At 47.9% G+C, this 16058-nt stretch overlaps 1 protein-coding gene across 1 annotated transcript in view; it reads left to right on the forward strand.

Moving 5' to 3' along the window:
• Positions 1-527: 527 nt before the first annotated feature.
• LOC119179796 (uncharacterized) overlaps positions 528-16058 on the forward strand; it is a 36631-nt gene continuing 21100 nt past the window's right edge. The window contains exons 1-4 of the mRNA XM_037430915.2: positions 528-973; positions 1863-2106; positions 6060-6292; positions 7473-7592. Of these exons, the coding sequence (XP_037286812.2) occupies positions 752-973; positions 1863-2106; positions 6060-6292; positions 7473-7592 (819 nt within the window). The 5' untranslated portion in view covers positions 528-751. The remainder of the gene's footprint in view (positions 974-1862; positions 2107-6059; positions 6293-7472; positions 7593-16058) is intronic.

Below are 16058 nucleotides of genomic sequence, written 5' to 3' on the forward strand. Positions count from 1 at the left end.
AATATTCGAATAGTGCTACGGTGAACTCGCACGCATCAACACGCTGGGCCAGTACATTCAACGTTGTATGACCGAAATCATTGCTAATTACGACATAGAAAACCAGCAAAAATTGATTTTAAGCCTCAGATGGCAGCGTCTATGCATTACTGTGACTGTTACATTTATTTTTTGTCAATTTGTTCAATATGTCATTTCATGCAGCGGCCGCCGAACTTCTGCCGCAGTTCATTGTGGTACTCTCGGTCTCTAAAGCTGGATGAAGATAACTAAGAAGCCTGTTTTTTACTGGCTACATAAATGTGAAACGAAGCTATAAATCAAGATGAAAAAGATAAAGACAAATCTGTGAAAATTCGGTACTGGTGCATAAATGGCGCTCCGATTGCGCCGATGAAAAACGTCGGCGGCGGCGGCGGCGGCGCGCCGATCAGTTCGCGTCGGCGGCGGCGGCGTGGCGAAAACTCTCGGCGGCGGCGCGCTGACCTGTCGGCGCACACCTTTACCTCTAGTTAATTTTGAAAAACTCTATGGTGGTTGCAGTCATCTCCATTGACATCGGCGTCAGTGTTTACATGTCGGTGTTTGTGAAGCGATTTGAGTCTACGTTCGCGCGTGTTCCTTGAGCATTTTCGCGGACATGCGTGGCCACCAGCGCCCCGTCAAGACTGCCGTCGACTGTGTCTGACACGGCGAAGCATCCTGTGATCGTCGCTGGTGTACGACAGTGCGTCGTTTGACCGGCCGGGCGATGTTCAGCGCAGAGGCGATTAAGGAAGAGATCGTGCAGACTACGGAGGCGCCGGAGATGGCGGTAGCCGCCGAAATCGAACCGCGAAAACTGAAAGCCATCGTAGCCGTGCTCAGCATAATGGTGAATGACTACGTGAGCAAACTGAGCACTCTTCTACAGCTGGTGCATCGACAACGCAAGCTGCTCCACGCTCTGGCTGCGATCCGGCAAAAGAAAAGGGTGATTACTTTGGTTCCCGCGTTGCGTTGTTGAAGGCAGTTGGTTGTGCGTGCATGGACTTGAAACTAAAATTTAGTCACACTCTCGTCGCAGTGCGTGTAATGCGGAGCATATTCCAACTAACGTGGGGTCTTTTGTTTGTCGGCGGCACATGTTACAGACAAGGCAAAACTTTTTACTGCGCGAGAAGTTTTAAAAAGTTTATGTGATAGGACAGGGCGCACCCTATGTGACCACGTTTGTTTCTTTCAGCTATTGTGCACGATAAGGAGGTTTTACTTGTCAGAAAGAACATACTCACTTGTGCTTGAAAGATGCGAGAGACGACTTTTCTGCTACGGCAGTTTCAGCCCTCTAGTTTGATGGTTCTGGCGCGTGCATTTTCGTGCTTCTGTGGTATGCAAGCCGCGGAACACGCTGTCTTCATTAAAGGGGTCGTGAAACGGTCGCTTTACAACGACAATGCGACACCATCGGCAGCCACATGCGCTAACTATATCATCAGCCCGAGTGGACCTGCATAGACGCTTTGCCTATCGAGGAACGCGGGACTCTATATGGCTTATTGAGCGCGCGGAAGAGGCGCTCATCGGCGTCTGCCATACGCGATCCGCGTCCCACAATAACGCTTCTTAATATGACGTCAGAGTTCAAGGTAGGGCCGATTGCGTATGGCAAAGACGCTAATGGGTGTCCCGGTTTCACGTACTCGCAAGTACCGAACAGTTCCGCGTTCCTCGATAGGCAAAGCAGTACTTATGATGACGTCACCTAGTTAGTGCGTGTGGACGCCGGTGGCTTCGCATTGTCGCTTTAGAGGGAGCGTTTCACGACACCTATAAACGAATAAGTTCTGCCCTTTAAAGCGGGACGCATTGTGGTCGTGCAGGAGAAACCGAGGTCGTTGCCCCGCGTGCCGGTCAACTGCTGTCCGGCCGTGCGCAACCTCCTGCTGGACTACCTGCACAACGAGACGCTGGCCTTCGAGCGCCACTTTCGTATCGGCCGTGGCACCTTCCGGCGCATCTTGTCCGTCTTCGCGCGGCCTCGGGTGTCGGGCTGGGCGCGCGAGCTCGAGCTGCTCATCTTCCTTCACTGGCTCGCCATGGGGACGTCGTACCGCGCCATCGTCAGTCAGTGGATGCCTTCACTTTGACCCTCTAGTCTCAAACTGTTCGTCTTTGGGACGTTAAACCCCACAAATCAAATCAATCAATCTGTTCGTCTTAGCAGCTTGCTAAAGTGCAGGAAAAAGGCACACACCATCACGTAAATATTCAAGATGGGTATGTTTTGAATCCTTCCTTGATGGTACGCGTCTTTTTTTGTATTTCGGTAAGTATGTACCAACTATTCCAACAACTTCTACTTGTCCTACCAGTTTGAGGTGTAGACAAGTAGGTGTAGTGGTTTCTGCAGAGGGATACGAAAAAAACAACAACCTTGAATATGTTTAGACAGGGTGTAAGAATGAACTTTTTTGGTGTCATCATCATCAGCCTGACTACGTCCACTGCAGGACAAAGGCCTCTCCCATGTTCCGCCAGTTAGCCCGGTCCTGTGCTTGCTGCTTCCAATTTATACCCGCAAACTTCTTAATCTCATCTGCCCACCTAACCTTCTGTCTCCCCCTAACCCGCTTCCCTTCTCTGGGAATCCAGTCAGTTACCCTTAATGACCAGCGGTTATCCTGTCTACGCGCTACATGCCCTGCCCATGTCCATTTCTTCTTCTTGATTTCAGCTATGATATCCTTAACCCCCGTTTGTTCCCTAATCCACTCTGCTCTCTTCTTGTCTCTTAAGGTTACACCTACCATTTTTCTTTCCATTGCTCGCTGCGTCGTCCTCAATTTAAGCTGAACCCTCTTTGTAAGTCTCCAGGTTTCTGCTCCGTAGCTAAGTACCGCCAAGATACAGCTGTTATATACCTCCCTCTTGAGGAATAGTGGCAATCTACCTGTCATAATGTGAGAGTGCTTGCCAAATGTGCTCCACCGCATTCTTATTCTTCTAGTTACTTCAATCTCGTGGTTCAGCTCCGCGGTTATTACATGCCCTAGGTAGACATAGTCTTTTATAACTTGAAGTGCACTATTACCTATCTCGAAGCACTGCTCTCTTCCGAGGTTGTTGTACATTACGTTCGTTTTCTGCAGATTAATATTAAGACCTACTTTTCTGCTCTCCTTGTCTAACTCCGTAATCATGAGTTGCAGTTCGTCCCCTGAGTTACTAAGCAATGCAATGTCATCAGCAAAGTGCAGGTTACTAGGGTATTCTCCATGAACTCTTATCTCTAACTGTTCCCATTCGAGGCTTTTGAAAACCTCCTGTAAGCATGCGGTAAATAGCATTGGGGAGATTGTATCCCCCTGCCTTATACCGTTCTTGATTGGTATTTTTTTGCTTTCTTTATGAAGCACTATGGTAGCAGTTGATCCCCTGTAGATTTCTTCCAGGATGTTTATGTATGCTTCTTCGACGCTGTGATTCCGCAGTGTCTGCATGACTGCTAATATTTCTACTGAATCAAATGCCTTCTCGTAATCAATGAAGGCTATGTATAGTGGTTGCCTACATTCTGAGAATTTCTCTAATACCTGATTGATAGTATTAATGTGGTCGATTGTTGAGTAGCCTGTTCGAAATTCTGCTTGCTCCTTTGGTTGATTGAATTCTAATGTTTTCTTTACTCTGTTAGCAATTGCCTTTGTAAATAGCTTGTATACTACAGAGAGCAAGCTGATCGGCCTGTAATTCTTCAAGTCTTTGTCATCTCTTTTCTTATGTATTAAGATGATGTTTGCATTCTTCCAAGACTGGTACTCTTCCTGTCAGAAGACACCTTGTAAACAGGGTGGCTAGTTTTTCTAACACAATCGGTCCTCCATCTTTCAGCAGACCTGATGTTACCTGATCTTCACCAGCAGCTTTGCCTCTTTGCATGCTCTCCAAGGCTTTTCTGACTTCTATCATTATTGGTGGGGTGTAATCTGGGTTACTGCTAGTTCTTATAGTATTAAGGTCGTGGTTGTCTCGGCTACTGTACAGATCACAAACTCCTCTGCTATTTTAACTATCCTATCCGTATGGGTTGTTATTTTGCCTTCTTTGTCCCTTAGTGCCTACACCCGATTTCTGCCCATCCCAAGTTTCCTCTTCACTTTTTTGTTTGGGGTAATACATCGTGAATATGTCAATATGTGTGGCACACGAAAGAGACGCGGACTAACAAAGAAGACGTGCTGACTTCCAACAGAATCTTTTTCCAACAGAGACAGAATGATATGTGTTTGAATCGTGCATGCAGGTGACGGGAGAACTTGCTGGACCAACGAATCAAAATATAGAGGTATAAGAATTGATGATGAATTAAACTCATACAAGTCAAACATCGATGATTTCGCTATTGTAGGTTAATTGATAGGGAAGAAAGTATGGATCAGAACTTTTATTTTAAAACTTCGTGTTGATGTCACTGATGTCATAGCATAGTTTACTTATTTCCTCTACATTGACTCAATGAAATTTTCCGAAACTTGTCATGTAGTCAGTGAGCCCCCTAGAGAAAAATGCACTTCATATGTAACGATCAGTGACCACGTAGGATGGTCAGATCTGCATAGGTGTTGTTGAAAATCTATGATGTCATGCCGTGTAGTGTGGGAATTTCTATTTCAAGCTTGTTCACTGATGCCTATCACTATACGTCTGGAAAAGGAACCACGCTTGGTTTTTAGACTTCAAAATTCAAATAAAGCAGCTTTAGCTTGCCTGTTCTCTGTCAAAATTCACCAAAGTGCTCCTTGCAAGCTCGCAAAGCCCATGCTGTGGTCTGTTTTATGTCAGGCTATTGTCCAATTTCGGGGTGCACCCTCATTTAACTTGATCTTTTTTTGCTGCTTCTGCTCAGTTTGGGCACTCGCACGTATTACTTTGATGTTGGCATCCATGTCACATATACGTCAGAATGTTGTAGGCCCGTGTGCTCAAATTTGGGGGCACATTAAGGAACCCCAGGTAGCTCGAATTTCCGGAGCCCTCCACTAGGACGTCTCTCATAATCATATGGTGGTTTTGGGACATTATACCTCACATATCAATCAATATACGTTGAGGGAATATTGGCAGTGTTTAGGAGCGCATAACAGACAACATACTAGACTTTGAAGTGAGTGCTTGTTTGTCTAATCTGTCTCTTGTATCTTGTCTGTTATGCAATCTCATTTACCACTGTGGATCAATATAAGCTTGCCCAAATTTCTGGGCTTTTTGGAGAATATTACTGTGCTTCGAGATGAGAAAAAAAGAAAAAGGTCCCACCCAGGTGACCGAACCATGGATGCCTTCACGTATAATGAATTTAGTCCCTCCCTGCAATGTTTTCTGACATTGGGATTGCTGAACTTCCAACTTACGTTATCTGTCTATTACACATGCCCATTGAGGCGTGCTTGTGCTTCTCTGTCTATGAGGAGAAAATGCTACCGCCAGCTATAGTTGTGCCCTACTATGAAGATGCCTATATTTTCTGTGAAACAGCATCTTTCTTGGAACATGATTCTCTTTACTGTATATTCTTTTTAAATACAATGTAACTTATCTGGCTTTTTTCTAGTGTGTGTGTGTGTGTGTATATATTCAGGAAGTGCACCATGTGCAAACTCGCAAGAAAATTAAAAAGCTGGGAACATGTTTCTCAGTATTCTATGATTATATAACCTTGGTAGTTAGCTGTTTAAAAGAGTTATTGACAAGTACTTAGGAAGTTGTGGAAACTTTATTACAAAGTACTCTTTCGTAAAAGTACGTACGACATTTATCAGTTAGAATGGTTATAAAATAGCTATGACATGTTTCACTTTCCCACTACAGCTCGCCTAAAAACCTCGAAGTGATTGTGATGTCGCGACAGAGAACAAATTCCGCTAACATTGTGTTGTCAGTACTAATTTTTTTTTCAAGCCTCCCACGTATGCAAGTGCTTTTAGCATTTTGCTGTATATGGAATGACAAATAGCACACTGTGGCCAACCGTTTATTGGTGGCAGCTGTGGAAAATGACGCCCTCTTGGTTTACGCAGACACCTTTGGAATACCGCGCTCAACGATTCATGGTGTGGTGTTCCGCTATGTCAACAACTTTGCCAACCAGCTGAGCATGCTGATCCAGCCACCTCAGACCGAGGCGAAGTTACGCGTCGTGACCGAGGGTTTTTCGGCGCTGTGCTCCAGCGAAAGCTTCGGCGCTGCCGCGGGAGTGATTGACACTTGCCGCATCACGACGGCACTGGGCGATACCTCCGTCCTTGTACAAGTGAGCGAGCCTGCCGCTACTGAGCATTCAAAGTGGAAATAGAGAGAAGATGGTCTTACGAAAAAAAAACTGACCCTTAAAGAAACATGATGATAAAAATTATCCTTGCGAGTGCAGCAATCTGGGTGGCTTGCTTAAGTGCATGGTTGCATATAAATAGTGAAGTGTAAAGGCTTAGGCGAGTTAAAAAAAGCTGTAGTGAATCTGTTGCATATTCTTTTTTTATTTTACTTTGCGCTGTTGACGAGCTCAAATATATTGGCAGCCTGGCTCTTGCTAAAATTCTACTCACAAATTACGTTATTTGAGGCTCCAAACCCTCTATGAACGAGGTAATTCTTACTAGTTTTGTTTCATTTTAGGTAACAGAAACTAGAACATTATACGGTGAGATCACAACAGAACAAGGTTCATGGGACAAGAGGGGCCTGTGTAAACATTTATTTGGAGCAAGATCTTCATCTGGTGGTTTTTCACAGTACTGCACGAGAATTCAGTTTTGCGCAGTATTTGTACACCCGAGGACTTTTCTACCGCAGCAGTTTCATTCGTCGGAAGTAACTCTTCGTGGCTTCTCAGCCTCCTGGCCATGTCTGCACTGCTTATCGCTGGTTCGCTAATTTCAGCTCGTTATCTCTGCCGTCACTGCTGCTGTTATCCTCGAGCAATGCAACACAGGCCACAACATTGGAACCAAATTTTTCGATTTCACAGCCACATTAAGGAAAAAAAGTAGTTGTGAACTGTTGTTCAATACTTATTTTGCTTTCTATGCCAAGCATTGAGCCTCATGCAAAGCAAATATATTCAATTACAGCTGGTATTGTCGCAGCTGCCCCATTTCCAGCTTTTGTTGTAAAAATAAACCTCACTGAAATGATATTCATCAAAATGTCAGTTTTTTAATAGACCTCACTGAAATAAAGCATGACCAACCTATATTTCTCTGAGTTCTCTATTACCAATCATAAGCTATCTTAGGGTTCATTATAATGAGCTTCAACCATATTTTACATAACCTGGTGAGCTGTGCAGTGATTGCAACATTGTGACGTTAAAAATGTTACACAATTTTCCAGTTTTAGCCCTGGCTTTTGTGGAATGCTCTTCTCTCACGATTATTTTGTTGATTGACAAGTTGGCCCTGTCTATCACTCCCTCGCACGCTTCCTCGTTGCAGGCGCTGTGTGATTCGCACGGCCACTTCCTGGACTTCTCGGTGGGATACCCAGCAACCATGGATCCGGCCGACGTCTTTCAGGCCAGCCCGCTCTATGAGAAACCCAGCTATCCACCGCAGGTGAGCGGACAATTTGCACGGGCAGCAGCACCCAGTAAATTACTGCTCGCACCGTGTTGTCGCGTTAAAGGTGCCCCGAAACACTTTTTCAAGTAATCATCGACTTACCTTGATAAATGTCAGACTTGATTGCCTCATGAAATGATTGCCCCAAAAGTTTCTCGAATCTATCAAGAACAAACAAAGTTACAGGGATTTTCCTCTCTCACTGTGGCGAATACACTGGAAGCATAGAGTAAAAATATACGTACACTCAAACCTCGATATTGTCACGGGGTCGTGATGTGGCCGAAGACAGAAGACTTTATGTTGTGATCCAACTGCTTATTTGGGCGAACCTGTGCCCGGTAAACGGAAAGTCTGATTACAGTAGCAGTCTCGCACAGATAGCAGTAAACGAAGCGTTGGCCGTCGATCAACTATTGACAAGCGGCGAAGTGCGTCGGCATTTATACTCTTGCCATCGAATGTTCTAGGGTTATCGCTAGCGGTGACGTAGGTTCCAGAGTAATCTGTACAGTTTGCGGAGTGGGCGTGATCTTATCAAAATGATCTACTACAATCGTGAAGCTTTTTGAAAACTGTAGGCGCGGTTTGCGCTGAGAATTGTGTAGCGTATTGGGGCGATAACAAAACTTCAGGAATGGAACATGGCGTTGCCCCCCTCTGAAAAAGGCATCATCCCGATGCTTTAACTAAAGATGAAGGTACAACAATAATGCAAGAAAGTACAATGAATAAATTACGATACAGCAATAATACAAAAAACACTGTTTCAGTTTGTTAACGCGCACGAAGCGGCTTGAGGCGCGCTACATGGACGATTTCAGGTGGCAATCGGCGTCGTTGAGAGTTCGTGATGCCGTCGGGGATAACCTCGTAATCAAGTGGGCGGAGACGTCGAACCACCCTGTACGGGCCAAAGTACCGTCGCAGAAGCTTTTCACTGAGTCCACGTCGGCTTATCGGTGTCCACACCCAAACACGTTCACCAGGCTGGTAATCCACGAAGCGTCGTCGAAGATTGTAACGGTGGCTGTCGGTCGTCTGTTGATTCTTGATACGGAGACACACGAGTTGTCGGGCTTCTTCGGCGTGTTGAAGGTTCTCACTCACATCGAGGTTTTCTTCGTCAGTGACGTTGGGTAACATGGCATTGAGCATCGTTGCCGGGCTCCTTCCGTAGACCAATTTGTATGGAGATATCTGCGTCGTCTCCTGCACCGCCGTGTTGTATGCGAAGGTCACGTACGGAAGAATGGCGTCCCACGTCTTGTGTTCGACATCAACGTACATTGCCAGCATGTCAGCGATCGTCTTGTTTAGCCGCTTGGTGAGGTCGTTGGTCAGTGGTTGGTACGCTGTCGTACGACGATGGTTTGTCTGGCTGTATGCCAAGATCGCTTGAGTTAGGTCAGCAGTAAATGTCATTCCTCTGTCGGTGATGAAGACCTCCGGGGCACCATGACGTAGGACGATATTTTTGACGAAGAACTTAGCTACCTTGGATGCACTGCCCTTGGGAAGGGCTTTTGTCTCGGCGTAGCGGGTGGGGTAGTCGGTAGCTACCACGATCCACTTGTTTCCGAAAGCCGACGTCGGGAACGGCCCCAGTAGGTTCATACCAATCTTCTGGAATGATCGGCGAGGTGGTTCAAGTGGCTGCAGAAGTCTCGCTGGCCTTGTCAGCGGTGTCTTGCGTCGCTGACAGTCCCGGCATGTCCTCACATAACGAGTGACGTCAGTGGTAAGACGTGGCCAGTAGTACCTTTCTTGTATCCTCGTAAGCATGCGGGAAACACCATGGTGCCCCGCCGTCGGATTGTCATGCAGCGCCTGCAGAAGTTCTGGCCGCAGAGCTGAAGGCACCACAAGGAGGTACTTGGCTCGGAGCGGTGAGAAGTTTTTCTTTCGGAGAAGGCCGTTTCGCAGGAAGAACGACGCAAGTGCGCTCTTGAATACCTTCGGGACTTCAGCGGTCCTGCCTTCGAGGTATTCTATTAGGGCCTTAAGTTCCGGGTCGGCCCGCTGTCGTTCAGCGAAGCCGTCGGCAGTTATCGTTCCCAAAAAGTAGTCGTCATTCGAGTCATCGGGCGGTGGTTGGTCGACAGGCGCACGAGAGAGACAGTCGGAGTGTTTCTTGTCGGGCTTGTAAATGACGGTAATGTCATATTCTTGAAGTCTCGGGCTCCATCGTGCGAGGCGACCTGAAGAGTCCTTCAATGTAGCTAGCCAACACTAGGCGTGGTGGTCGCTCACAACATCGAAGGGCCTGCCTTAGAGGTAGGGGCGAAATTTCGACGTAGCCCAGATGATGGCGAGGCACTCCTTTTCTCTGTTGTGGAATAATCGGCTTCTGCTTTGGATACCGATCGGCTGGCGTAACGAATAACCCTTTCAAGTCCGTCAGCCCTCTGCACAAAAATGGCGCCGAGACCTACACTGCTTGTGTCAGTGTGCATTTCTGTCTGGGAGAATTCGTCGAAATGGGCAAGTAACAGAGGCGCCTGGAGGCGATGTTTAAGCTCCTGGAAAGCGTGTTCCTGCGGCGTTGCCCACTTGAACTCCACGTCGGCCTTGGTAAGGTTAGTGAGTGGATCGGCGATGCGAGTGAAGTTTTTTCACGAACCGCCTATAATAGGCGCGCAGGCCCAGAAACAGGCGCACCGCCTTCTTGTCAGTGGGCGGCGGGAAGTCGGCGATGGCGGCTGTTTTCCGTGGATCGGGACGAACTCCAGACTTTGCTAATCACGTGCCCCACAAACAAGAGCTCCTCGTACCCAAATCTGCACTTTTCTGGCTTCACTGTGAGTCCGGACATCTTGATGGCTTGAATTACAGCTTCAAGGCACCGAAGATCGATGCTCATCGAAACTCGAGGAAAACACGACGACGTCATCCAAGTACACAAGGCAAGTCTGCCACATCAATTCTGCCAGTACTGTATCCATAATGCGTTGAAAAGTTGCAGGCGCTGAGCAAAGACCGAAGGGCATCACCTTAAGCTCGAAGAGGCCGTCCGGTGTTATAAACGCCGTTTTCTCTCGATCTCTTTCGTCGACTTCGATTTGCCAATAGCCAGTCTTGAGGTCCATTGATGAAAAGTACTTGGCGTTATGGAGCCGATCCACTGCGTCGTCTATTCGTGGGAGAGGATACACGTCCTTCTTTGTGATTTTGTTCAGGCGGCGATAATCGACGCAGAAACGTGGGGTCCCGTCCTTTTTCTTCAGTAACACCACGGGGGACGCCCATGGACTCTTGAATGGCAGGATGATGTCATCCCGCAGCATTTCATCAAGTTGTCTCTTCATGGCCTCGCGTTCTCGCATCGAAACCTTGTACGGACTCTGACAAAGTGGTCTGGCATTTTCTTCAGTTATGATGCGATGGTTCATGATTGGGGTCTGTCGAATCTTCGATGACGACGAAAAGCAATCTTTGTATTGCAGGAGCAGGGCCTTGAGCTGTTCTTGCTTATGGTTCGGATGGTATGGAGTCTGGGATTGACGTCGAAAGCTGTGGGTGGGGCTTGGTTCCTCTGAGCAGGTTGTGCAGAATCGGCGAGGGCGAAAGCACTGGTGGCTTCCACAATTTCTTCGATGTATGCGACCGTCGTTCTTTTGTTCACATGTTTGTACTAATTGCTGAAATTCGTGAGCATAACCGTTGCTTTGCCTCCCCGCAGCTCTGCAATTCCTCTTGCGACGCAAATATGTTGAGTGACCAACAGATGCTGACTGCCCTCAACGATGCCTTCCAAGTCAGGTGATTTAGGAGCGCCTACTGAAATAATGACGCTAGAGCGAGGTGGAATGGTGACTTGTTCTTCCAGGACATTCAAGGCATGGTTTCCTGATGGCATGCGCGGCGGTAGTGCTTCTTCTGTGGATAACGTTATCGACTTTGTTCTTAGGTTGATGACAGCATCATGGAGGCATAAGAAGTCCATGCCAACGATGACATCTCTCGAGCAACGCTGTAGGAGTACGAAGTTGTCACAAAACGAGCGCTCAAAAACAGGCGCGCCGCCAAATTCTCGCGACGAAGCGCCGAGAGGTCAACGATAAAAAAAAGAAAACAAGCATCCAAAGACTCCCCGGGCGCGCGTCCTTTTTCCCTCGGAAGCGTGGGTTCCCCGACGAACCTCCTCACCCCACATCGGCGGCCGAGCAAGCCCTAGAAATTTCTAGATGGAAAGGGGCGTGGTGATGCCGGGTTGCGTCATCCGTCACGGACGGCCTTCAAACTGTCTCGCCCTCTCCCCAACCTTCGCTGCGTATCGCGCCGACGAAATGATGAGAACTTTCTGGAATCTCGCGCGGAAGGTATTTAATCGAGCAGCCGAGATGGGAGATCAGGAGAAGACGGAAGTTAGCGCCAGAGCGCGTAGGGTATTCCGCCGTGTAGTCGGCGAAGGTTTTGTCCGTAGTGACAAAGCAAGAGAAGAAGAGGATTTCCACCTGAGGGGTGAAGGCTCGAGCTACAGGCAAGAGCGTGTGTCTACCGCTATTGAGCGAAGACGCGTGGCAACAGCTGCGTGTGTGAAGCCGACGTGTTTCCTGCAAAGAAGGTTGAAGCTTGGAGAGTGGCCAAGTGAAGACGCGAGGTTTCCTAGAAGAGAAACTTCGGGGGCAACGGAACGACAACAACGCTGGACTTTGAGTGAGTGATTCTCGGAAGAGTATCATCCAGACTTTTGTTCCAAGAACTTTGGACTGAATAGGTTTTCTATCTCTTTAGTCTTTAAGTGTCTTGGTTGTTCAATGCATGCGACTGCATTGTAGTGCGTATTGTCGTCTGTGTCCGTTGTTTCGAGTGTGGCCGATTGTACTGTGTAGTACGTTGTTTGATTGGTGACATATTGTACTCAACTATTGTGGAGTGTGCATACTTGTGTATTGTTTTGATCTGCCATTATTGAGAATATAATTTTGTTTTGTTTATCAACTCTCGTCTCTGACTTGTTCTTTGGGCCACAGCTGGCGTCCGCTGGCGCGCCAAATAGGACCACTTCTAAATTGTCCACGCTTTCGTGGTGCGGTTCGGGGGGCCGATACTTCGGCCCTTGGAATTAGCCCGGTGATCGCCTCCCTAATTAACGGGACCAGTGACAATTAATCTGGCGTCCGCGACAGGACCTTTTGGTTCACAGTGTGTTCAAAGTAGTGAGAAAGAGCCTCGAGTTGTGTATACTGCTATCGGAACGATTTTGTGTGTTGCTCAGTGTTCTCGTCAACGAGTGGAGGAGAGTGTTCCGATAGACTGATTTAGGCAGATACTTTTTACACGTGGCAAGACTTTATTTGCGAGACACCATGGATCTCGAAAAGTTAGTAGCTCTTGGTGAGAAGATGGGTCTTTCTGGCGCCGAGCTACAGAAGTGGGTAAGCTAGAAGGAGAAAGAGGCGGTGGAGAGAGAAAAGCTGGCCGCTGAGAGGGTGAGAGAAGAAAGAGAGGCAAAGGAGCGACAGCTGAAAGAAGAAAGAGAGGAAAGGGAACGGCAGCGACAGCACAAGATGGAACTCGAGCGGCTCCGTTTGCAACAGCGAAGTGAAACTCCGGTCCAAGCTAGAGTTGAAAGCAGCGAACGGGAGGACCTTGGCTTCCGCTTGTACCCAAGCCAGCTGCTCGAAGCTTTGATGAGAGGAAGGACGACCTTGACGCGTACCTTCACAGATTTGAGACGATTGCAAGGAGCCAGAATTGGCCGGAACATCAATGGGCAACTGCTTTGAGTACTTGCTTGAGTGGTGAAGCGCTCAGTGTGTACGGTAGGCTGACGCCGACCTATGCAGCCAACTATGCAAAGGTGGAAGCTGCTTTGCTGAAGCGATTTAGATTTACTGTGGAAGGATTCCGGGACCGATTTCGGACAGGAAAGCCAGCTGATGGTGAGACGGCTACACAGTATGCTGCCCGACGTTGCCATTATTTCGACAGATGGATTGAACTTTCAGGGACAGCGCAGGAGTACGATGAGCTTAGAGAGCTCCTTATTAGAGAACAATTTCTTACTAGTTGCCACCCAAGCCTGTCGCTGTACTTGAAAGAGAGGAGAGCTAAGTCACTTGAAGACATGCTTGAATTAGCTGATCAATTCTTGGAAGCGCAAGGTGGCACTAATTTGGCCAAGGTCAAGAAGGAGTGTCCTGAAGATTCGAAGAAATCGGGTCCCAAAGAAAAGAAGCGTGCACCGAAGAGCATTCCGCAATGTTTTCTGTGTAACCGAGTGGGCCACCGTGCTAACAACTGCCGAACTAACTTCACGAGCCCCACGGTTGTTAAATGTTTCAAATGTGGTCAGACTGGGCACAAGGCAGACGCATGTCGTAACAGAGCGAGTCAAACTCACCAGGTATCCTGTGCACAAGTGGCACCAAAAACCGTTAATGACGTCACCAACGGATTCGTAGAGTTGAAAAATGGAGAGAAACTTCTTATTGTGGGTGCTGTAATGACAAAACAGCCAACCGGTGTTACGAAGGGAATGCCAACGCTGCCTGGCAAAGTTGCGGGCAAAAAGGTTACGGTGTTAAGAGATACCGGTAGCTCCACCGTTATCGTGCGAAGAAATTTGGTACAGAAAAGTGAGTTGACAGGCAGAACGAAACCGGTTTGCCTAATTGACAGTACGGTTCGGATGATTCCCGAAGCAGAGATTGAGGTCGAAACCCCGTACTTCAGCGGGAAGGTTACGGCTCTATGCATGACGACCCTTCTGTACGACCTCGTCCTCGGAAACATCGACGGGGCGTGAGGGCCGAATGATCCAGAATGTTTGGGGGAAGACCCCAAGATGAAGCCCCCGCCAACACAGGGACCGCGAGATACAGCAGAGAACAATCGCGTGAAGGATTTCACTCGAGCCCAAGGTGAAGCCTGGGCGCAAGAGACAGCAAATGAGAACATGATTGTATTGAATGAGTTTACGTGCTGGGCAGCTGGACTTACGTCGGCTCGACCTCAACTGACCGACAATGTAAAGATCACAAAGTCGGCCAGCCAGGCCAAATGTCGGGACATGAACAAGCGGGTGAATAACCGGACAGGATCGGTTGAGCGTCATGACCCGTTGGTGTCGAAAGTGACAACGATGGCTGAGACGCCGCCTCAGATACCATCGGTGGAAAGGGCTTGCCGGAACAAAATGAGGAAAAACAAGAAAAGATCGAGCGAGCACCGCAAGAAAGGGTGCAAGCTCAGCTCAAAGTACTTAGGATAGGTGCTGAGGTCAAATCGGAATGCGTTTGGCTGTGTTGTTATTGTGTTATCCTGTGTCACAAGTGTCGAAGTGTTTGTGCTGTGACGTGATGTATAGTATTGTACAATTGTTGTAATGAGAGAACTTTGTACATTTGTATTGTTTGGAATATGTGGTGGAGTGTTGTACTCATGTACCTGTGGTTATATTTTATGTGTTGTGAGATTGAATTACAATGTACAATTGTATTGACTGATCTATTGTGAATGTGACGTGTCATGCGCGACGAACTATGTTACAGTCTCTGAGAGTGTGGGGACTGTTCGCGCTCGTTTGTGTGGTTTTGAATATTATGAGATAATATTCTTAAAGTGGGGGGCAGTGTCACAAAACGAGCGCTCAAAAACGGGCGCGCCGCCAAATTCTCGCGAGGAAGCGCCGAGAGGTCAACGATAAAAAAAAAAAAACAAGCATCCAAAGACTCCCCGGGCGCGCGTCCTTTTCCCCTCGGAAGCGTGGGTTCCCCGACGAACCTCCTCACCCCACATCGGCGGCCGAGCAAGCCCTGGAAATTTCTAGATGGAAAGGGGCGTGGTGATGCCGGGTTGCATCATCCGTCACGGACGGCCTTCGAACTGTCTCGCCCTCTCCCCCGCCTTCGCTGCGTATCGCGCCGACGAAATGATGAGAACTTTCTGGAATCTCGCGTGGAAGGTATTTAATCGAGCAGCCGAGATGGGAGATCAGGAGAAGACGGAAGTTAGCGCCAGAGCGCGTAGGGTATTACGCTGTGTAGTCGGCGAAGGTTTTGTCCGTAGTGACAAAGCAAGAGAAGAAGAGGATTTCCACCTGAGGGGTGAAGGCTCGAGCTACAGGCAAGAGCGTGTGTCTACCGCTATTGAGCGAAGACGCGTGGCAACAGCTGCGTGTGTGAAGCCGACGTGCTTCCTGCGAAGAAGGTTGGAGCTTGGAGAGTGGCCAAGTGAAGACGCGAGGTTTCCTGGAAGAGAAACTTCGGGGGCAGTGGAACGACAACAACGCTGGACTTTGAGTGAGTGATTCTCGGAAGAGTATCATCCAGACTTTTGTTCCAAGAACTTTGGACTGAATAGGTTTCCTATCTCTTTAGTCTTTAAGTGTCTTGGTTGTTCGATGCATGCGACTGCATTGTAGTGCGTATTGTTGTCTGTGTCCGTTGTTTCGAGTGTGGCCGATTGTACTGTGTAGTACGTTGTTTGATTGGTGACATATTGTACTCAACT

This window comes from Rhipicephalus microplus, chromosome 7, assembly GCF_043290135.1.
Source record: "Rhipicephalus microplus isolate Deutch F79 chromosome 7, USDA_Rmic, whole genome shotgun sequence".
Classification (NCBI taxonomy): Eukaryota; Metazoa; Arthropoda; class Arachnida; order Ixodida; family Ixodidae; genus Rhipicephalus; species Rhipicephalus microplus.